The 25,071-nt window shown below is 44.2% G+C and overlaps 1 protein-coding gene across 2 annotated transcripts in view; it reads right to left on the reverse strand.

Moving 5' to 3' along the window:
• Positions 1–25,071, reverse strand: part of LOC137165087 (mitogen-activated protein kinase kinase kinase 3-like) — a 113,756-nt gene that overhangs the window by 59,656 nt on the left and 29,029 nt on the right. For both annotated transcript variants that reach the window (XM_067566179.1, XM_067566178.1), the window contains exon 3: positions 2,297–2,406. In XM_067566179.1, the coding sequence (XP_067422280.1) occupies positions 2,297–2,406 (110 nt within the window). The remainder of the gene's footprint in view (positions 1–2,296; positions 2,407–25,071) is intronic.

Raw genomic sequence — 25,071 nt, forward strand, 5'->3', positions numbered from 1 at the left:
TGGAAAATTGTGTTGCCCATTAAACAAAACTTTTTGCAAAAAAGTATTTACGTTCCATAGAAAATTTGATTTTTAAATAAAAAATGAACACTCAAAACATGGATTTCTATTGAGATATGCTGCTACAGTGCCTCCTAGATGGTGTAGTTCAGTTGCCTCCTGTCCCCATTCTCCTCTATGGGCCAGGCTTCCAGGCTGGACTACATTTCCCATGATGCACCATAACGTCCCTTGTGGCAAGAGGAGGCACTGTATTATGGGAGATGTAGTCTGGCCAGTAAGTCAAGCCCATAGAGGAGAAGGGGCACATGAGGTACCAGAAATACAATGCCCTTAAGGCTCTGCAGCAGCACATCCAATAGAAACGTTTTGGTTTTCAGCCAAAATGTTTCCATTTTCAAATTATTGTCCCCACCCAACCCCCAGAGCTTATCAACAGGGCTTGCCACTCCCTGCCTCCCAGACCAATTACAGAAACCTGACTTGTTCCAGCTAGTCCACTACCTGAAGCAATAATTCAGTGCAGTCCAATGCCCTTCATCTTGTGGGACCAAGGCCAGTTGGTGTGAAATTCTCAGTCACACGTGCATGAAGAAAAGAGAGTGCAGCCCGTCTGAGCACCCAAAAGCACAAGGTTCCAAGTGGCCACACCACTTAGTACATGTCTATGGCCTGTCCTTGTTACAGCTATTTAAATAATAAATAAATCAATCAATCACATGGGACACAATTGGTGGGCTGGTCCAAATGCTTCCAGGAAGCTTTTCCAAGAACTAGTACCATAATCAGAGAGTGAAAACACTGATCCCTGCCATAATAAGGTTTAATGAAAGAGGACAGCCAATATTTTAAGCAGACAGAGAATGACGCAGTATAAACAGACTGCTTTATAAATTAAGGTGGGGTGTGTGTGCGCACATAGAGACAAGCACACTTGCAAGACTCTTGCTCTGTTTCTATAACTTCTATTTTTCCATGTTCACTCACCGAATACTGGTATTCTCCCTGCTTTCAGCTAAGTGAATACTACTTATACAATTGTAGATACATTGTATGTCCACAGCCTCCAAAACGAGCTAAGAATTTTCTGCCTTTGCAGAAGAAATATGTTACTGAAGAAAAATCCTCTGAATATAAGCTATCCTCACAATGTTTGCTATGGTCTCCACCCATCATCTTGAGTAAAATGATAAACTCCATCATCCAAAGCTGTGCTGGATCATCTGTTTCTATTGCAGCTGTAAGAGCCAACTTTGAGTTTCCCTGGTCACTTTTGTAAACATCTTGGACTCTCTTCAATACAAGATGAACAACTGCAATGATTCACTTGGACAGCTGTTACACCCAGGCTGCACTTCACAGACACACAGGGACGAAGACAAACACATACATACGTCTGTTTCAAACTCTAGAGGGATTAATGGAAAAGATTTTTCTCTAAAGCATTCACAAATGTTTGTATAGGTACTTGCATCATGAAAACATGCATGAAAACTGTAAAAAAAAAAAAAAAAAAAAAAAAAAAAAAAGTCTTCCTTGATAGGCACTAAACCAATGTGAAATTAATTACAACCTAATGCTTGGCCATAGCACTAGAAGAAATGGATTTCCATGTGGATTTGCGAATTTCTTCCATGGCATTCCATTTCTTATGGTTTCTAGTTATTCAGACAATTACATACACTGAACACAAAAATTTTCCTCTTATCCATACTGCAGGTTAAGAAACCTCTACTGTACACTCTGCATACAGAACAAATAGCATATTAGATCTACCTTAGATATCATATTGATGTCAGTGGAAGTTCTTTCAGTCCAAGGGGAAAGGGTTTTTCTTCTTGGCTACAAAATTCACTCTGTATAACGTGGCCAAAATTTTATGATGCACCGGGCACCTAGATCACAGTTTTTATATCTAATGCATCGGTTGATTGTTGGCACTTAGGTAAGGTGTTTTGAATTTCAGAAGTGCTAAGCATTGCAGCTCCCATTAACTGTATATACAGTTGCAGGTACTCAACACCTCTGAGAATCAGGCCCACAACTGTTAAATTCCTATTCTTGTAGATGCTACCAGTACAAATGCAACACAGTGCAATAACAGGACGCAGACTGTACAAATTCTGAAGCACAGAGCGAGCCTGTTATCTCTTTGACTGTCCACAGAAAGACATGCCCTCCTATGGCACCTAAATGAAATCACATTTCTCAACACAGTGACTGAAGCCATGTCCAAGAGTTCTGGAGTTCCGCTGACTGAGCCAGCCATGGAGATGGGATTCTGGAGGTAGCTCACCTGTTTGCTGGAGTGAATGCTGTTTTTGTTCCTGTTGCTGTCCAGCAGTCCCCCACATTTGCCCAGTGCTGCCAGATCCTTCATAATAGAGTTAAGCGCTTCCTCTTCATCTGCAAAAGGAGGAGAGGATGAGTGTAGCATGCCGAGTAGCTTCTACCCTGATGCACCATCCTGTACAAGTGTGCTGGCTGAAGGAAAGAAATGCAAAGGAATGCACAGCACAGATGCTCTTTTTTAAGTCAAATATTACACAGCACAGGCTTCTCCCCTTAGTTTCCCAGCATGGAGCAGCACAGCAGTGCTGCTGCACCCCCCTGGAACAAAGTGGTTTCCATCATATACAGGGTTTACAGTTTGGTTCAACGGTTCTCAGCACCCCCACAATAAAAATCGTTTCAGCACCAGTGCGGAGCAGGATTCGCATTTCCCCCACTTTTCATAGGGTGTTTCCACTTAACTCTGTGCAAGGGTCAAACTGCCTCAAAATATTAGCATTTAGACCTTGATCCAAAGCTCAATGGGTTCAGTGGGAGTCTTTCTGCTTGCATCAGTGGGTTTTGGACCAGGCCCTTATTCCCCATCATACACACGCATGTGTCCTCTCATTTCTTTTCAGCGATGTTTAAGGCAGATTCTTTAGAATCAATGACTGGTGGCTACAGTCAGTGGGCAACCTGAGCTCTATCTAGGGAGGCTAGAAGGGAAAGACCACAGGATCCACAGGATGAATAAACTGCTTCTCTGGGGGTGAGAGAGTGGGGTATGTTGGTGGATCGAGGCCCCATTTAGTCTGAAACCACCCTGCTACTTTTTTAGATGCCTATACCTATTTATCAGTCTCTGAATCCAACCCGCAGGTTCCTCCACTGACAAAATTCCAGCTATTAAAACCAAAGACTGAACAAATGTTACTTCCTGGAATGCTCTTTAGAATAAGTGAGTGTCTCTAACAAACATCCAGCCTCCCCCATCAAGAGTTAAGCACTGCAACTAAAGAAAGAAATTGCACTATGAAACCCACCCAACTGTGATGATGTCCAGCATGGAGAACCCTAACACTGTCAGAAAATACACATACCAAGACACGATCTGCACCGCTGAGGAGAGGCAATAAATGGGCACACACAGAAAACAGTGTGAAACAACATACAGCCTGATCCAAATGCTACTAAGAACATGGGAATTTTTTCACAGAATCATAGGATATTAGGGTTGGAGGGGACCTCAGGAGGTCATCTAGTCCAACCTCCTGCTCAAAGCAGGACCAACCCCAACTAAATCATCCCAGCCAGGGCTTTGTCAAGCCACACCTTAAAAACCTCTAAAGATGGAGATTCCACCACCTCCCTAGGTAACCCATTCCAGTGCTTCACCACATTCCTAACATCCAACTTAGACCTCACCCACTGCAACTTGAGACCATTGCTCCTTGTTCTGTCATCTACTACCATTGAGAACAGCCTAACTCCATCCTCTCTGGAACCCCCTTTCAGGTAGTTAAAAGCTGCTATCAAATCCCCCCTCATTCTTCTCTTCTGCAGACTAAACAAGCCTAGTTCCCTCAGCTTCTCCTCCAGTCTTGTGCTCCAGCCTCCTAATAATTTTTGTTGCCCTCCAGTGGACTCTCTCCAATTTGTCCACATCCTTCCCATAGTGGGGTGCCCAAAACTGGACACAATACTCCAAATGCAGCCTCACCACTCCAGTGCCAAATAGAGGGAAATAATCATTTCCCTCGATCTGCTGGCAGTGCTCCTACTAATGCAGCCCAATATTCCATTAGCCGTCTTGGCAATAAAGGCACATTGCTGACTCACTCATTCCAGGGAGCTTTCGATCCCAAACTCAAAGATAGCACTGGCTCCTCTTTCCAAGCCCGTGCGCGGTTGGATTCAATGATGAGCCATCCTGCAACAGGATGATTTTGGGAAAGGGATTCCTCTAAATGTGTCGTATATCCTAACCGCTGCGTAGGCCAGGCCTCCTCAACAGAGCTGGTTAAAAAATGGAGAGGAAAGGTTCAGTGATTTTCATTCTGTAGGTTTAGAAAAGAACATTTTTTATTTATTCAGAATTTAATATTAAGAAGTTTACTTATTTTTAGTCTTCACACGCCCTCTTTCTGTGTTGCCACAGGAAAAGGGAAGTGAGGTGGTCAGAGAAATTACTAAAAGGGAAGGGGGAGTGAAAACTGAAATTTTTCAAAACAAAATTTTTAGTAATTGAAAAATTGTTCTTTTCTAAACTGTTGGAATGAAAAAGACTTTGAATTTTTCAGTTTCTTTTTAACAAAAAAAGAGGACTACCTGTCTTCCAGATTCAAGTAAAAAATAAATAGAATAATTTGAAGAAAAAATACCAGGTATTTTTCACAAAAATCTCCAATTTCTAAAAAGGGCCTTTTTTCAACGAGAACAAAAGGTTCCATTCAACATATTTCAACCAGCTCTACTCTGAACCTGCCGATTCTGCTAATGTGCACCATGGGTCGTAACAACAACAACACCACCGAGAAACAGGGCTGAAACGTGGAATGGTGGAGTCCAATTTCTGCTAGCGTGATGGTGGTTGCCCTCTTGGCTAATATATCAGGGACTGAACCAGGGTACCTCCAGATCTATAAGCATGAGCTAAAGAGCTACTAAGAGCCACTTCAGCCACTAGCTGAAAGGTATGGAAGGTAGCTGAAAGGTATGGATGGGGCACAGAGTTTAATCCTGTAACACACCCTCACCAGTGGGTTACTCTAGGTGTAGGAGAACACCGAAAGCACCACGAACCTTCCATCAGTGCAGATATCGCTGTAAATGCATCTGCGGTTCCAAAAGAAGACCTGTCTCTTCCTAACCTCCAAATGACATTTGTTCATATCACAGAACCATCCAAGATCAGCAGCACTATCAACAGCATCTGCACTGAAGAGACTCAGAAGACGTTGCTGCAGGTCAGGATTGAAGGGCATTGGCGAGGCAGTTTTCGGGAAGCTTGGCACAGTGCAAAACACAGCAACAAACAGGAACAGCTGAACATTAAAGCAGTTCTGAAATGACTCATGCAGTAGCCATCGAGTCAGAAAGCAACACTGTGCTGCTATCACATGCAAGCCATTTCCTCATTGCTCTTCCTCATGTGAGGGACAAGTGGATTTTGGAACTAAAGCTAGAGTGCGTCTTGTAACAGAGGTGAAGAGGGAAGTGGTGCAGCGAGCTGATGAAGAGCAGGCCAACGACCCTGGGGTTTACTAGAGAACTTCTTCATGGAGTCTGAGCCACAACCAAGTGAAGTCAAAGGAAAGACTCCCATTGAATTCAATTGGTTTTGGATCAGGCTGGTGTAGCTCCACTAAGAAGGAAGGGCCTACTCTAAACGTTCGGGGGCCAATCCAGTCATGCACTTAAGCACATGCTTAAGTTTACCATTGAAGTCAATGGAACTACAATAATAGTACAGGAGCTGAGGATCTGCCCCCCATGGGACTACTCACATATTTAAGCATTTGGCTTGATCTGGGTGATATTTAACACCAATTAAGTCTGAAAATCACCATCAAAAATGCACCCAGTCTTTAGAAAAACTGTGTGTGTGCCTGCATGCAGCCATCTCTCTATCTATAACCCCAGCAGCAATATATCTAAACCTTTACTTCTTGGGCAGTCCATTTTCTGCATGGGACTGTGCACAAATGGAACCAGCAGGGGTTGAAGAGTGATTTTGCGGTTGTTTTCCTGCAAAGAGTGATTCTTTTCTTCCTTCTAACACTACAATACAACTGCAGTTTCCCAGCTCACAGTAAGCCTGGAGCTAATGCACAAAAGGCTAAGTTCTGTTTTCAGTTACATCAGGGTAAGCACAGAACATCTCCAATAAAGTTCAGTGAAATAACACCAGCATAAAACCAGTCAGAGAAAGGCTAATCCAGTGGTTAGGATGTTAGCCTAGTTCAAGTCCCTGCTCCACCATTCCCTGTGGGATCTTGGGCAAACCACTTACTCTCTCTGTGCTTTGGCTCTTCATCTATAAGGATAACAACACTCCCCTACTTCAGAGGAATGCTGGAAGGATAAAACAGGTTGAAGACTGTGAGGTGCTCAGATACTAGAGCAATGGGGGCCATTGAAGTACCTTTGTTAGATAGATCAGAATTTGGTTCGATTAATGTAAAACTACTAACTCTGGGCCCAATTCTGAACTCATTTAGAATGATGTAAATCAGGAGTAACTGATCAGCAAATTAGGAGTAAAATGAATACAAATGAGATCAGAATCAAGCCTTCCAATTGTGACTAGACAGCTGCAAGATGCCAACCACCACTCTCCATATCCTGTCCCAACGTGCACTTGGAGTGATAACCTTCTAGTGGGAATCTGGCTGGTTTAAAACATCAGACAATTTCTTTTGGGGCCATCTCCAGTTTGGTTACTCTGAAATCCTAGTTGGATACAAAGTAGAAATCTTTCCAAGACATGACTACACATAAAGAAAGCTTCTTCGTGGAGTAAAGAAGGTCTGGAAAAATCAAACCAAAGTCTGAGCAGAAAACAATGTACTGCTGTTTCATTGCAGAGGTTAAAATTAATAATTGCAATTCTACAGCACTTTTCTTCTTAGGAGTTCATCTCAGCAGCTTACATGTGTCTTCATATGAGTGTTGCAACTACCTACTATGCAAATAGAAAATGTAGGACACCTAATATGCAAATATGAAGAAGACCTCCAAACCATGGAACATCTAGTGAACTGCTGTCTTCAAAGATCTTTCTCCAGAGGGACAGCCTTCCTTTCATATCACCAGAAGCCATGAGTGGATGGCAATCATGGACTCAACTTTTAATGTTGCTTTTCAAGTTGCCATTTGAAATCAGATTTAATTAAACCTCACAGTAAGGTAAAGTGTATAGTATAATCGAGATCTCTTCTTTGGGGACTGGATGCAGCCACTTCTGGTGTGAGATGCAGCAAATACTGAGAAGGCAACAGCAACACTGCACAAGAGGCTAGATCAGGGAGAGATGAAGTATTCCATATTCCCATGGTTCTCCAGCTCTCTCATTTTATGGACCACTGATCTAATCTGACCTCCTGCACATTGCAGGCCACAGAACCTGACCCGCCCACTCCTGTCATAGAGCCCTAATTCCTGGCTGAGTTATTGAAGTCCTCAAATCATAGTTTAAAGACGTCAAGTTACAGAGACTCCACAATTAAAGAGGTCTGGAAAAAAATGTGGGGTATATCATAAACGGGGAGCAGCGTCATTGCTAAGGCAGGTCTGAAAATGCCTCCCTTGGCAATCCATCTTGAGTTTTAATTTTAATTTGGGGGGGGGGGGAGAGGGCAAGAGGTCTGCAACCCCTTTCTACACTCCCCTTCTCTCCCCTGCACATATTTAAGCAGCAGTCACAAAAAGCTTGCAAGGCAACTAACTTGAAGGAAGCTGGAGCTGACCAACCATGCAAAATGCAAAGAGGCTGAGAAACAATTGAACATCTGCAGCGTGCACTGGAAACCTGGACACCTGTACTCATCTCCCCCTGACCCCACATAGCTTTCTGGACACAATTTAATCTGCAATGCCAGCAAATCTGGATTCGAGTTAAACTACCCACCAACAAAACAGAACTCTGCTGGCTGGAGAGCAATGGGCAATACCAAGTCAATCGGAGCCATCACTACGACATTTAGGATGCTGCTGTTGATATGCAGGGAGGATGAGTGAGGTTATAGAAGAAAGACAGTTGCCCATAACGAAGAAGGGAAATGAAAGCCCTGAAGTCCTCCATTTTATTGGCTAAAATCCTTGTGACAACAGCAATGCTTGGGGGAAGCGAGGGTTTCCTTTGCATACGCAGTGATCTTGCCACAGCTAAGAGAGTCATGAAAAGCTCGTACACCTTGAGCCCCTTCCCAGTAATAAACACAAAATAACCTGGCTTTGCTATGCTGCCTTTCCACCACTAAGCCAATGACTGATTTACAAGCCCTACACAGCTCCAGAGGCAATTCTGCATGAGTTCCCCCATCTCCTGACAGGTTTTTCACATTTCTTAGCCTTCTGCAACTCCAGAACAGGGACAGAAGCAGTTCCAGCGGCTCTAGACTCTCCAGCACAACCAGGCTGGGAGCTAATTACTAGTCTACCAGACCCAGTCCTGCGTGACTCTCAGCAACAGAGCATTCCTCAAATGGAAAGTTCCTCCGGCAGCATGGTCCAGTGGTTAGAGAGGAGATCAGGCGATCTCGGTTCTGCTACGGACTCTGCCAACGAATGCCACGTGTAGTGATGTTGGCTGAGTCACTTATGCCACTTATGTCTGCTAAATGTGGGTATCCCACTTCAATCAACTGATTTTCAGAAGTACCCAGCCCCCTACAGTTCCAACTGAAATCAGCCGCCAATGCAGGTGTTAAGCAATCTAAAAAGTCAGACCCTAGTTTTCTCAAGTTGGGCTCCTGGAAAAGGGGACACCCAAATTAGTAGACACCTGAAACATTCAGGTCTTAAACTTTCTGTACCTTGGTGTCCCCATCTATTGACGTGGTAGATGACACCCATATTTAAAGCACTTTGAAAGCACTTTCCCAGATGAAAAGCCATAAATGACTGCAAAGTATTACTAGCTGCACTAAACAGGATTACACAAACCTGAAACAATTATTGTTATTGCTGCAAGATGAGACAGAGAAGCCGCAAAAAGATGACTTTCTTGTTTTGTTACAAGTACGAAAAGTTCTCTTCCTCCACTCAAACCTGAAACATTTGCATTTCAGGAACCTCTTTCTAAGTTGTGCACATAGAAAATAGATGAAAATAGATGCACTTTACTTCCTTGAAAAGTCTGTGTATTTCTCCGCATCAAGAGATGCCTCAGAGGTTAAAACACAAAATAGATCTCAACTCTCGATCATCCAGCTTAACAGCAAACACTACAAGCATCAGGATTTCAGCTGCATCCAGCACAGATGCAGAATTTACATCACCACTTGCAAAACTGTCCTTTCACAGACCTGTTTACAAAGTTCTTGCATACAGTTGCCACTGCCCAGCCTAACTCTGGCCCGTCCTAATTGCGGCTCCTGGGATTCCCGAACAGACTCTGTAAAAGGGCGGGGAACTTTGTTACATGGAACCGAGCAGCCAGCTTAGCTAGTTTGATCAAGTGTCAAACAAGGAGTGGAGTCTACTGGATAATCAAAACCAAATGCCACTCCCAAGATTCTCCTGCTAAAGACACGTCATCCTTTGCTGTTCTTTACTTGGCGATATTAAAAACAAATTTTGAGGTGCACACTGGTGAGCCCTCCATGGGCAGAAAACCCAACGGAGGCATGGGAAGCCCATGCATGTGGGGGACTTGCAAGATCAAGTTCTTGGCTAGTGTGCTGCAGCCTTATGAAAAAAAGCAGCAAGACGACTCCACGGCAAACCTACCTCCCTGGTCCGTCCCAGATCCACAGCAAGACAACTGCAAGTTACACAAGGCAAAGGAAGTGCTATGCGGTACTCAGATGCCCTCAAAGGGTCTAGAAAGCTGTGCTGGTTTTCTGGGATATGAACAGCTGGGTGAAAGGAATTGGTCCCCACAACCTCCCTTTCACTCCAACCCCTTTTGTTCACTTCCCCAGTTAATTTAGCACTGGTGAAATGTACTAGGATGGATTCCTGGTGGAGCTGAGTCCACTGTTTATCCATAGAGCATGTATAGCACTGGTATCGCTGATTACACTAGATCAGGGGCCAGAGAGGGTAGTTATGACAGCAACAACAATACAGGAAAAGAACAAAAGTATTTAGATTCCTAACTCCCACCAATGTCAGTGGAACTTAGGAGCCTAAACACTGTGGATCTGGGTCTAAGTATGTTTTTTTTTGTATTATCTGTTGTTTTTGTCCCCTGTTCCCTCTTCCCTATCACCAGACCCCTTCATATCACATTCATCAACTCCTTTAAAGCATTTCTGGTGAATTTATTTTAATGTCCCCCTGCCCTGCTCCTTTTTATTACTGAATCACTAACACACATTGGAGACTTCTAAAAACACAGCAGGGGGTTATCTTCCCTTTTCAAATTGCCATGGTCGTATACCATTTCAAAGGAAATGGGCCTGATTTTCAGAAGCCCTCAGTGCCTACAACACTAAATGAACTCAGTGGGCCTGATCCAAATTCCTATTAAAGGCAACGAGGAAGAAGGAAAAGACACCCATTGACTTCAGCTCAGTCGATATGAGGTACAGAAGCTCAGCATCTCTGAATATCAGGCATCATCTTTCTGCATACTTTTGCAACCAAATCTATTGCCCTTTGTCTATGACAATTGTCGTGTGGGTGGGTGGGCAGTGTTGTATTTTTAAAGAAAGCCTCCCTACCCATTTCAGCAAGACCTCAAAGCAATCCTGCGAGGCGCTGGGCACTCACAGCGTATGTTGATTGCTACTGGAGTTTAGGATACTCAGCACTCTACAGGACCAGGGACAAAGCGAAATCTGATTAAAGCAATTACTGAAATTTGATGCCTATCTTCCTGCATCAGGTGCATACTTCAAAGTCCTGCTATACTGCTTTACTTCTACAGTGTACAGCAGATAGAGGAATGAGGAGATGTTAAGTTTCAGTTTTGGTGTGGTAGGTAAGCTTCTGCATAAGAAAATAACAGCAGAAATTGTGAGTTTGAAGGTCACAACAGACCACCCAAAATGGCCCAGCTGTCAAGAGACACAGAAATGAAGACGAGACAAAGGAATAATTTAGTAGTGTTCAGATAGCTAGAGTCTAGACAGTCCTGTTATTGTTGGCTTCACTAATAGGTCATTACTAAGAGGCAGCAAACGATAGATCCATGGATCTGCTTCCATCAGCAACACACAAGAGCACCAGCTGAATTTAATGTGGACAGGGAGGCAGCAAAAGTAAAACAGGATCCTGTGAAGAGTTACGTGCAACACAGACTATGATCTCATCAACTCACACTAGCTAACCAAGTTGGGACAGAGATCTAGGAAAAACCCACGGTGCTGGAGAAGGGACAAATATCAGCTGCTGAGTCATTACTGAACCATACGCTCAGACTTTAAGGCAAGAAGGGACCATCATGTTCATCTAGTCTGACCCCCTGCACATTGCATGCCACAGCATCTCTCCCACCCCCCCTTCTGTAATAGACCCATAGCTTTTGGCTGAGTTACTGAAATCCTCAAATCATGATTCAAAGACTTCAAGGTACAGAGACTCCATCATTTATGCTAGTTTAAAGCTGCCCGTTACCCGTGACCCATACTGCAGAGGAAGGCAAAAAAAACCTAAAACCCCCAGGGTCTCTGTCAATCTGACCTAGGGGAAATTTCCTTCTCAACTCCAAATATGGTGATCCCTGACGAACTCCATGAGTAACCTCCCTCCAGCCTGACAACCAATGCCTCAGCTTGCTGTCAGAGGTGCCTCCATTTAGACAAAATGTAAAACCACAGTCCTGATCATTCGCAGTCAAAGATCTCACGATGCTTTTTGCAAAAGTAGTGTTGTTAGCCCAGGCTAAGCATCCAGCCTGTGTAAATTCCACAAGCCCTCTCAGTGGCTACACTCCACCCCAGTGGGAGGGGATGTAACCCCTGTGTATATTCCCAGACAAGGAAGAGAGTTATATGCAGGCCAACGGTGCAGACCAGGCACAGATGAGTACTAAAAAGAAAGAAAAGAAACCCGACAAAAACATTTCAGTTACCAAAACCTGCCATTTGAAACCCAGGTTTCATAGTTAAGGTTATAGTAAAAAGCCCAAATACATGAAAACAAGCCACTGCACAGCTAAGAGATGGAAACACCTTTACCTCTGCTCCCATAGGGACGTCAACCTTCATCTTTCTTTCCTTGTTCCTGTCCTGCTTTGTAAGCTGTGGTGTTTTTGACCACTGGGTTGAATTCGTTTGGTGGCTTGTTTACCATTTATCATTTGCCTTATGTTAGCGCCTAGAGGCCCCAGCTGGGGTCATGGACCCATTGTCCTCAGCACTGCACAAACACATGGTGAGAGAGACGCTCCTTGCCTTCAAGAGCTCACTTTCTAAACAGACTAAGCGTGGGAGAAATGAACAAATTATCCCCATTTTACAGACGGGGAACCGAGACACAGGCCAGGTCTACCCTAGAAACTTTTGGCAGCATAGCAACTCTTTATACGAGCAAAATCCCTAGTGCAGCCAAGAGTTGATAGCAGAGGGGAGCACCTGGGTAACAAATACAATGGCTGTTATCTTGGCCAACACACTGGGGGATGAACTACTAGAGCTGGAAGCAGGAACTGCTACAGACTGAGCTAAAGAGCCAGGCCTCTCTAGCTAGGGCAATAACAGGCCCCTATCCTTGGGCACGGGTTGGGGTAGGGGGACCTGTAATACACACACCAGCGTGCTATACAAGCATTCCTCTGGGGCCTGTCCCTTCTGAAAAATGTAAAGCACCGTACAAGTGTTAATGGTACCTCAGATCTTAAGGCCAGAAGGGACCGTTGTGACCAACTAGTCTGACCTCCTGTACATTGCAGAACACAGGACCTCACCCACTCGCTCCTGTAATAGACCCAGAACCTCTGGCTGAATTACCAAAGTTCTCAAATCATGATTTAAAGACTTCAGGTTACAGAGAACCCACCATTGACACTAGTTTAAACCAGCCAGTGACCCGTGTCCCATGCTGCGGAGGAAGGCAAAACTCCTCCAGGGTCTCTGCCAATCTGACCTGGGGAAAATTCCTTCCTGATTTCAGATATGGTGATCAGGAAGACCCTTAGCCTGTTGGCAACATCCACCAGCCAGACACTTGGGAAATAATTTATTGTAGTAACTCAGAGCCTTCCCCATCTAGTGTCCCATCTCTGGCCACTGGAGATATTTGCTGCTAGCAGTCACAGATAGGCCATATGCCATTGTAGGCAACCTTATCAGACCATCCCCTCCATAAGCTTACTAGGCTCAATTTTGAAACCAGTTGGTGGTTTGCCCCCAGTGTTCCCTTGGAAGCCCGTTCCAGAATTTCATTCTTCCTCTGATTAGTAGAAGCCTTAGTCTAATTTCAAGACTAAACTTGTTGATGGCCAGTTTATATCCATTTGTTCTTGTGTTCACATTGGCACGTAACTTAAATAACTCCTCTCCCTTCCTGGTATTGATCCCTATGATCTATTCATAGAAAGCAACTATATCATCTTCCCTCATTCTTTGTTTGGTTAAGATAAACAAGTCAAGCTCCTTTGGTCTTCTCTTGTAAGGTAGATTCTCCAGTCCACTGGTCATCCAAGGGGCCCTTCTCTGTACCTGTTCCAGTTTGAAGTTATTTTTCTTAGACATGAGAGATCAGAATTGCACACAGTATTCCAGATGAGGTCTCACTAATGCTTTGTATAGAGGTAATAACACTTCCCTGCCTCTACTGGAAATACTTGCCTGATGTATCCTATGATTGCATCAGCCTTTCTCACAGCCACGTCACATTGGCGGCTCATAGTCAACCTGTGACCAACCAATACGCCCAGGTCTTTCTCCTCCTCTGTCGCTTCCAACCGATACATCCTTAGCTTATAGCAAAAATTCTTGTTGTTAGTCCTTAAGTGCATAACCTTGCACTATTAAATTTAATCCCATTTCTATTACTCCAGTTTTCAAGATCTCCAGATCTCCTTGTATGGTATTCCAGTCCTCCTCCATATTGGCAATACCTCCCAACTTTGTGTCATCTACAAATTTTATTAGCACACTCCCACTTTTTGTGCCAAGATCATTAATGAAAATGTTAAATAAAACTGGTCCCAAAACTTACCACCGAAGAACTCCACTAGTAACCTCCCTCCAGCCTGACGGTTCATTTTTCACTATGACCCGCTGTAGTCTGCCTTTTAACCTTATCCACCTTTCAATTCTCATATTAATTCTCATCTTCTCCAATTTAACTAATAAATTCCCATTTGGAACGGTATCAAATGTCTTACTGAAATTGAGGTAGGTTAGATCTACTGCATTTCCTTTGTCTAAAAACTCAGTTATCTTCTTAAAGAAAGAAATAAAGTTGGTCTTTACCTTTTGTAAAACCATATTTTATTTCATCCCAATTACCGTTTACCTCTGTGTCCTTAACTACTTTCTCTTTCAAAATTTGTTCCAAGACATTGCATACAACTGAGGTCAAACTAACAGGCCCGTGGTTTCCTGGATCACTTTCCCCCCCCTTTCTTAAAAGTAGATACTATATTAGCAATCCTCCAGTCATAGGGTCTGAACCCCGAGTTTATAGATTCATTAAAAATCCTTGCTATTGAGTCTGTGATTTCGTGTGCCAGTTCCTTTAATATTCTTGAATGGAAATTATATGGGCCCCCCTCAATTTTCTCCCACTGAGCTGTTTGTGTTTGACTTCTACCTCAAATGTGGTAATTTCTACTTCCATACCCCCATTTCCATTAGCCACCCTGCCACTATCCCCCAACCACCTCATTACTCATTACAATGTGAGTCCACTTTCCTAACTACTTTCCTTAATTTTTTTTTTTTTAAAGTTTGCCCTTTTGAAATCAAGGATCCTAGCTGCAGACCTATTTTTGTTTATTCTTCCATTTAGTTTGAACTGAATTAGCTCATGATCACTTGAACCTAGGTTGTCTTCTACAATCAATTCTTCTATGAGGTCCTCACTATTTACCCACACTAAATGTAAAATCACCTCACCTCTTGTTGGTTCAGTGGTCATTTGGTGAAGAAATCTGTCAGCTATCATACCCAGGAATATTTGGGCTCTATCATTATTAGTAGCACTTGTCCTCAAATCTGTATTTGGTAAATTAAAGAATCCCATAATCACACAATTCCCAGCAGTATTTATTTCACTGAAAGTATTACAGAGGTCTCCATTCATATCCAGATTGAACCTTCGTGGTCTGTAGCACACCACAAGCACCATCCCAGTGGAGCCTCTGTTAGCTTTCCTCCCCAAAATGATTTTGGCCCAAACAGATTCCGTTTTATCCATTCCATCACTTCTGATTTTGTTACAGTCTAACTCCTTAATATACAATGCTACTCCATCACCTTTGCCTTTATTTGTTTTTTCTGAACAGCACATACCCTTCAATATCTGTACTCCAGTCATGACTCCACCATGTTTCTGTTATCCCTATAATGTGTGATTTCACTTCCTGCACCAGTAGCTCTAGTTCCTCCATTTTGTTACCCAGGCTCCTCGCATTGGTATACAGACGTCTTAGTTGTTTCAGCTTGGCTTCACTCAGATTCCTCGCCCTGTAGAGAGTGATTTTACTGCCATTGTTGCCTATAGCAACCGTGCCAATAACAATGACACTATCTTTCCTCTTGGAGTCCATTCTCCTACCCTCTGTTGTCCCTTGCTTCATTGCTGTATCCTCTCTTACTAGATTTCCCTCATGCTCAATACTTGAGTCAGGTGTGGAGATTACATGAGCATCTCTCAACTGTCTCCCCCAGATTTCTAGTTTAAAGCTCTTGTAGTCAGTTGTGCCACCCTCCATCCTGAGGTGGAGTACATCCCAGGAGAACAGTCCTCTGTCTGTGAATGGCTTCCCGAGGTCCAACATCCTGAAGTCCTCTTCCCAGCACCACTGCCTGGGCCATCTGTTGATCATCATAATCTTGTTTTGCCTTCACTCTCTGCCTCTAGGGACAGGTAGAATTCCACTGAAGATCATCTGGGCCTCCATTTCTTTAAGCATCTTCTCCAACCTGGCGTAGTCTCCCTGGATGCAATCCAGCAAGAATCAAACAGTATCATTTGTTCCCAAGTGAAGGACAATCAGTGGATTTTTGCCTGCTCCCACTAGGATCCTCTTCAGCCTCAGGTCCACACCACATATCTTAGCTCCTGGCAGAAAGCACACCCTTCTGTTCTCTGGATCAGCTCTGGTTACAGGTCTATCCGTTCTTCTTAGTAGGGAGTAGACCTGTCTCTTCCTGGTGTTGGTGCGATTCTCCGGCCTTCCTCCTTCTATTCCTTCCAGCTGCAAGTCCTCTTATCTTGTTTGCAGCAATACAGAATGTTATAAATGTCCATCTAATGTTAGATAAATAGAGAATCCTTCATTTAAACATAAGCGAGCACAGCACAATTAATCTCATTAGCCAGTCACACTGGAGGAAAAGTATTTAAATTTCAGCTCAAAAAACCCAGTCATTCAGATTGTTGCATACTGTGCTGAAACCATGGTTACCGACAAAGCACACTTCCTTTGTATCATTGCTTATGACTCGTGAGTCACATTCTGCTGTCATTCACCTCCATGCAACCCTGTAAGAGGGATCACTGGGGTTATAATGGTGTAACTGAGGGCAGAATGTAGCTCTGAATGTCACAAGCACCACTAGTATACGATCGAGTAATGGAAGACCCTACTGCAATGCAGGATTTCTGAAGCCGCTCTGAAGGTTTGCTCATTGATGTTCTAAGCAACTTTGGATCTCTGTAAACAGAAAAGCACTACGGTACTTCAGGTTCTTGAACTCATATTTACCATAATCTAGGAATGTGACCAATTCAGAAGACATTTAAGGCCACATCTCCATGCAGGAGTTGAAGGTTAACAGTAGTTTCTTCAGACAGAAAGCTTCTTTCAACTCATTTAAGTGCATTTTTATCCTAAAGGAAATAATTGCAGTGCAGCACAGATGTGGTGATCAGAATATCTTCTAGATGTATGGAAGAGCAAGGCACTAATCCTATATACCTGTGGCCATGAACAGTGTCACTGACTTCAAGGGAATCAGTACATAAAGTTACGCAAACACTTCAGCATTTGCTTGATCAGCACTTTAGTACGGTAGAGCCTCCATTTTATGAACACCAATCTGACAAGCAACCAGTTATATGTACCATTTTTCCACTACAGGAAAAACAAAAATCACCTAATGAAAGTGATTTCAGTGAAGAACAAGTCGGCTCTCCATTCACATTCTGATGCCTTCCATGCATTGGAAATCGCTTTGCAGTGGTTTCAAGGACAAGAAGAAAACGATGCAGTGCACCATGCAACTTATGCACTGGACCTACCGTAATTGTGAGATACTCAATTTTATGAACTTCTCAGTCCCCAACTGGTTTGTAAGACAGAGTGTTGAAAACAGTATGGGAGAACAATTTGCAACCTCCAATCTTGGCAGGCTGATTAGACAGGGTGGCTGGCATGGAATTTAACTCCCATTTGAATTTCCCCCAGGGAAACCAGAAGAGTAGTACAACTCCATTGGAGGCAATGGAATTACTCCTAATTTACATCAGTGTGACAGAGGCTCATGTCTTAGAAATGCCTAAGGCAGAAACCTTCAAAGTTGTGGTGTTGTACAAGCAGTTGTATTACTTGTTTTAAAAACACAATCGTTACAGGTGTGTTTTCCCCCACCCTAAACAGACTCAGTGATTTCCCTTACATAGCGTATAACAAATAACCCAGCTAACAACTATCCTTCTCTTGACATGGTGTAATTATAAATCAGATGAAGATCTTACCCCCTGTGGGGTTTATCCAATGGCTTTTCGAATAAAGGCTCCAGCAGGAGAGTAGCCTCCTCCCCTCTTCCACATCCTGCTTTCTTCTCCTCCTTTAATACCCAGAAGGAGGGCCTGTTAGGTTAAGTAATGCCCCACATCCTTAAAGAGCTAAAAGAGGGTTGAGATGAATCTGCCAGGTAGATTCAAGGCTCAGTTGCCCAGAAGACTTATGGGACCTGGATAGGTAGCGTGCCTCCTCTCCCCACAAACACAGTTCCACCCAGGTAATCTCAAAACACTGGAAAACTCAACAATGTAGCTCTTCCTCACCCCCACTCCACAACACAGCCCCTCCCCGCAGGAAACATGTAACCTTAACTCTGACCCCAAACAACACTCCCATACAGGCTCCTTTACGCTGCTCCACTGGAACAGGGTTGAAGTAGGCAGCTCTACGTCACTCTCCAAAGCAGCCCTCGGCCTAGGGGAGGAATGGCCAGTGTACTAATCACTACAGACCTGCATGGCCTAAATATGTTAGAGAAGCCCCTGGAGTGGCACTAACTCCAGCAACCAGGACAGAGGTGACGCACGGGGGAGGGAGGGTCACATGCTCTCCCCCCTCCCTCCCCCGATTTCTGCCAGGGTTTATGTGCCCTTCCTTGAACCCTGCTGCATAGCACCAGAATCTTTAAACTGTGCTTCCTTCCTTCCTCCCCCCCCCCCCCGACCCCCAAAAAATACCAAAAGTTACATATTGCTGGAGCCAGGAGGAGGGAGGCATAAAAGGCATGAAGCCAGCTTTGCTCCCCACCTTTTCTGGGCTCAGCCTTTTGTGCCCTGCCTCCTGAGAGGCACAGCTTAGAACATGGCCGTCTGTCCTTAAAAGACACATTTCACGAACACAGAAGCCCCACTCAGCTCTTCCTTGAACACACTCTGACTGCATTATCCACGCTCCGACTGCGCCATCCGGCTTACAAAACTAGTCACAAACACCCCACTGCGATTTCCTAACCCTCACGGTAAGACAACCCTTATACGGCAGATATAAGGCAAGGATAAAAACAAGAACAAGAACAGAGAGGTTCCTCCTCCCACACAGTAAAAGACCCTTTTCTAAGGCTGTCTCGCTATATACTGTCCCTGCCATTGTCAAAGTTCAAGATGCCTCCATTTTTCAAGGTGCAGTTTTGTCCCCATAATTTATTCCCCCCTTCACCCCGCCACAAATACAACACTGAATTGCCAGGAAAGAGCCATGAATACAACAGAGGGCACAAAGCTGTGGGAGCAATTTACTGTGGGCACAAAATTATGCTCACAGATATGGACGCTTGGCTTGAAAACATGCAGGGGGGAGAAATAAAATCTCATTGCCGCTCTATGGATCTCAGCAGGGAGACGATGTCAACACAAGTGCAGGAGACACGTCTGTTCAAACAAAGCAGGACGCGAACACCAGGGCACAAACCTGGACCCAGGCACAGGAAATAAAAATTCTTTAATAATCCACTGGGGCCCAGAGGACCCATTCAGCACCCTGTTACTGCAGGTTCAGGTGATTGTAACTCCACGCAGGTCCACTTCCTCTGGCAGCAGGGGCTTAGCTGGCTACAGCTTTGAGAAGCACATTATTAGGTCACATTCATCAAGCTATCTAATTCAATACAGCCAGAGGCACAAAATAATCCATACACTGCAGCAGCTCATTGCACGGCTACAACTAATGATGCCTCTTTCTGCTCAATTTGAATATTTCAAAACAAAAATTACAAACATAAGGCTCAATTCTGTCTTCAGTTGCAGAGCTATTAATCCCATTTGAAGATCAATGGGAGTAGTACACACCTAAATTAGCTCAGGCTTGAGCCCATAATTATTCTGTAGTTTTATTAATAGGCCTATTAGCTAGTAATTATTAATTCCTGAGGATGGCCTAGTGGCACTAGACTAGGACACAAGAGACCTAAATTCTATTTCTATCTCTGCCACTGGCCTGCTGGGTGACCCTGGGCAAATCCCATCACCTGTCTGTGCCTCACTTTTCCCCATCTGTAAAATGGGGACTAGTGTTACTGGACTTCCTTTGTAAAGTGATTTGAAATGGACATATGAAAAGAGCTAGGTATTATTATTATTATTACTATTATTATTATTTAGAGAGGTGAATGCCCAGGATTACAGAAGTCCTTGCATAACAAGCTATTCACCACCTCGCGTATCCCCACCTCAAAAATCTGTCAAATGACCTAGAGACCGTTCAATTAGCAAATCTCTGTGTGTGAAAAAGTAGCACTTATACCACTGAGCAACACACTTTGGAATCCCTCAGTCCAAGGAAGGTAAATGAAAGCGTTCACGGCTCCAACCTCAGTTAAACATTAACAGCACAGAGCACACGCCTGTTCCTTATGCTATGCAGAGGCACACAGAGCTAGCATACAGAGAGGACCACACCATGAGGATTGGAGGCATATCCAGAAAACACAGAGATTTCAAATGGCACTCAACACCACCCTATCAAAGCCATGGGATCCTATAGAATTTACAGCCATACATAAGTAATCTGCTGGATCAGAGCCTAACGGGAAAGTTTGCAAGAGTCTTCGTCTTCATTTTTATCGTTTGTAGATTCAAGTTAGAAGCTTCAGGCTTCTGTGGGAACTCTGAGTGGGGGAGGAATGCAGGATCGGACCCTTAAGGAAGGAATGTGACACTGGAGCAGACTTGAAAGAAGAAAAATGTTTACACAGAAATGTAGCTGGCTGGTTATTTTCCTGAGCTCCCTCTGCTATCATTGAAGGTATTTGTGCTCTCATAAAGGGTTCTTTTTCCCTCCCAGCCGGGCTTCCCCTAATGCTCAACACTACAGTGAAGCCACAGTCCTGGGTTGGAGAGTTCACAATCTGTTGCCAGGGCAATAACTGAGTTGTCCCAAATACAGCATTACTGGGCTGATCCTGCACTGCTGGGTACCCCACTCAGCGGGAGTTTAGAGTGCACGAGGTATGTGGGAGGACTCCAGAGGAGTGCAGGATCTGGGAGGAAGGAAGTGCTTGCCTAAACACAAATATTATTAATTGGCAAAAAATCGTGGGAGACATGGAACAATACTACAAATCCTCTGCACTTTTCTAGCTCCGATCACAGGAGGATCAACAAGCCCTTTACAAAAAACAGATAGGCATGGCCTCGATTTTAGAATGGGGAAACTGAAGCACAGAAAAATTAAAGAGTAGATTCACGCCTGCATTGTTGTAGGCTCCTATGCGGACAAAGGGAGGTATTTTGTGCCTGCTTTACTCATTGCACAGACTGGACTAACCCTCCGATTCCACCCTGCTTCAACAGCCCCTACGGAGCTTTGCAGGGGGACGAAATCACCAGTGGCTGCTCCACAGTCCCATCCCTACCTGTCTCACCTTCTGCCAGCCCACCCTGGAACTCTCTCTGCACCCAAAGGTGACACAGAGCTGACTGTGTGCGCCAACACAGAGGATCTCCTGCATCAAGGGCATTCCCTGGTGGTAGCAGAGGGGGCGATTTATACTTGCTCACCCATTTTGATGAACAACTCTCACACTCCCCTTTTTCTGCACCTCAGCTTACGTCTCTGCTGAATCCCAGGCCATAGTTCTGTACTACACAGAGTTCAACCTCAGGGCTATGATATGCAAACCTCTGAATGTGGGTGTGAACAGTTCCCAGTCAGCTTCAAAGAGATACCATTTCTTAGTACGCACAAAGAAATAAATTAGTACCTACACACACAAATCCTGCTGTAAATAGTATTTGGCATACTTATGAGTAACTATTAAACCAAAGCTCTCCGGCAGTAAGTTGGCTGGTGTTCTTACTATGGACTTCCCTACTTTGATGCTGTTGCATATATTTCAGGGCAAGACTTCAACAGAGCACACACACTTTTATACTTCAGAATGCACAGACCCACTCCGCTCCGATCTTGTCACACAGATGATGTCTCTGTCCTACCAGGGGGGCCTTCAAAAAGGTGTGTGCATGTCACTTGAAACCAAGGAGAACGGCAGCCTCTCTGCACCCTCCAATCACCTCAGAACATCCTCAGGGACACAGTCCAAAGAGCCTCATGGCCAGCAGCAGTTACGGTCCCTGAGCCAACAGCCAGCTCTCTCCTTGGTTTCCAGTGAGCTTTGGGAAATTGCCACCTGTATCCAACGTGGAAAAGGTATTGGGACCCAACTCTCACAGCAGGCACATCTCTCGGCTGTATGCTGATCACCCACTGCGCCCGCAGGGCTGTCTCCAACGCCCATATCTATAATCTCCTTCTCTCAGACTGTCAGCTCTCAGGTGGTGAATGCCTGGGACCTGCTAGACTGCTCGACCTCCACAGAACCCCACCCTCCCAGCTTCAGAATCGGCTGTGGAGCATGCCCAATAACTTCCATTCACTCTCCTTGTGAGGTCTCTGGGCCCTTCTAACTAAGTTGCCCTGTCCCGCACCTATGCAGTGAAACACAGGAGTCAAACTAAAATCCATGTGCCCCCCCCCCCCCTTGCTTCTCTCCCACTCTTTGGGCTTAAAAATAAAGACATGAAATGAAATGCTGACATATAAGTCTGTGGGTTACACAACCTGGTGCAGAGGGGTTGTAAGGCTAGGAGGAATCAGGGCCTGAGTCACTTGTCCAGGGTAAGAGCTGGAAATAAAAAGTTCTGCCCTGAGTTCCACTGGAGATGCACTGGTGTAAGTTCCCTGATCCCTGCTCTAACTGCTAGGTCACACAGTCTCTTTGAAATGCCTCTGAAAAGTTCATTACTGATGATTTTTTATATTTGTATTGTGTCGTCTACACAAACATCCATTCTTCAGAGATATCATTAGCATGGAGCTAACTAAATGTGGCACAAACATTAAGTAACATGCCCAAGGTCACACAGTATATAAGTGACAAAGCCAGAAGAGAAACCAGATCCTCCGACTTCACATCCTGTTTTCTATTTATGAGGGGCAATGCTGCTTCTTTGAAACACAGGAAAATGGGGTTATGATGAAATCTAAGTTACTGAATACCTCATTTGTGCTAATGATTTTCCTTACAAGGCATCTGGGGTGGTTGTTTCTTTTAAATTTAAAAAGAAATCTAAGTCAGGATTTCGGAGATGCAGCTGTGTTAAATAGTGCTGCTGAGGTATACGATTACAGTGCTCAGACATGGATAATAAGTTATTCTTCAAAACATCACCTGGTGTAGATCACAAAAATAAAACACCCACCCACTGTGGATTAAACATTAACCTTCCCTTCACCTCTCTGCAGTTTCAGTGCACCCACATATAAACTCCCATAGTCTAGTGACTCTGAGAGGAAAGTAAATGGGGCAGTAAAAGCAACAACTTAGCAAGGCAGTAATTATTCTGTATATCTTGTACCCATCCCGCCCAAACAACTGGGCCATTGAGACTAGAGTTATGCTCACATTGTGTTCTTGACCACTGCAGCCTGGCAGTTCTAACTGCCTGTGTGTGGACAGTGCACTTATGTTACAATAAGGTTCATATATGCAAGAGGTGTGTACAGACCCAGGGAGACAGATCAAAGCAGCCACAGGTATGGAGCACCCAGCAGAGCATGGAAGGGCACTGTTAAGATCTAACCCAGCCACATTCACACAATGAAGAGGGATCTAAATCCCAGGCTTAGCCCATAGCTTTCACTTACCAAAATTCCAGTAAAAGGGAAAGTCCTCAAATAGCTGGTCAATTAACGATTGGATTGAAGCTGCCAACTCACTGCACATCAATCATCAGAAGGTAACAACTAAAGCGGGTCAACATTTTCTGTCTCCCCCTCCCCCAATATAGCAAAGAATGAACATTTTCACAGTTGTTTGAATATTTTGCTTCTCTCCCTCCACCCCCCCACGAATATTTTTAAATTAAAAATGTTTGTCTCAGTTTCTCCCCTTTAACATTTTTTACTTTAAAAATTATGCCTTCTCTCCAACCCCATTTTTCCCACAGAAATAAAAATTATCATAATAAATAAAGGAAGAAAAAGCAAAAGAGGAGGGAGATGGCACTTTTCTCCCCTTTATTCCCCGTTTCCAATGGGGAAATGGGAGGGAGATGAAATGGAGGGGGAAGAAATAAATGAAACATTCTTCCAATTTCAGCAGCCCTACAATTCTGTCTTGGGCTGGATTTCACAGTGAAGGCTCCTTCTCCAATCACTAATCTCCCAGGACCTCTACTCCCCTACATTTGTGAGATCATGTCTTTGGGTGACCTAGCCCTTTACAAGAGTGGGGCTCAGCCTCACCTGTGCCAGGTATAACCCACCTCCCTAGGTGATGGGAATTATTCCAGAGGTCACATGATGTGAGCGTGCAACTCAGACCCAGCCCACCTGGGAAATACAAAGGACAACCCAAGGTCAGTTAGAGAGTGAGAATTGCAGAAAACAGAACGTGTTTTAAGGGCTTGATCTGTACTGAGCGGTTTTGATTTGGAGAAATAAAACAACCATAGAGAAGAGGGGCTGAAATTCTGCTACTGTTGGATGTATTACTGGATGCATTAGCTGGTAAGTTGGCCCATTGGTTTACATAGCATTTAGGAAGAGCTCAGTTCATCTTTTTCACTGAAATAGTGTTCACTTTGCAAAGAGCTTTCCTGTACTTGTTTTGTCTGGATTTTTGGGATTATAAACCCATAAATGCCATCAAAGAAGTATTTTATCCTGAGCCAAGAAGCCCACAGCAATTGCAGCACAGGGTTGTTTCCTCTCTCTTCCTTCAAAACCCTCCTTAAAACTCACTTCTCCTGTGACGCCATTGAGTAGTTGACCACCCAGGGAGACAGATACACATACCAGTGCCACAACAATATTGAGTCCTCTATCTATGTCTTAGCTCTTTGCAATGGATTTAGATTGCAAGCTCCTGATGGAGGTGCTGTGATTTCTCTCTACACATAGGGTAGGAATTTCAAAGGAGACTTAAGGAGTTAGGTTAATGCCCATTAAAAGTCAGTGGGAACCAGCTGCCCAACTCCCTTAAGCATTTTTTTAAAATGTCACTGATACAGCACCAAGCACACGGCCAGTGCGCAATGCATCAGTGTTACAAAACCATGGCTGCCTAGAACTTCACTGTGCCACAAGTCCTTGCCACTTGGATCTTCATGGCTACAGCATGCATAAAATCGGGATCATCCTCTATGTCCAGAACGACAGACTCCTACTACTTGAGTGAAAGGCAGACCTCCATGAGCAGTATCGGGCTTAGG

Source organism: Emydura macquarii, unplaced genomic scaffold, assembly GCF_026122565.2.
Source record: "Emydura macquarii macquarii isolate MOO-44397 ecotype Brisbane River unplaced genomic scaffold, CSIRO-AGI_Emac_v2 contig_2742, whole genome shotgun sequence".
Taxonomy (NCBI): Eukaryota; Metazoa; Chordata; order Testudines; family Chelidae; genus Emydura; species Emydura macquarii.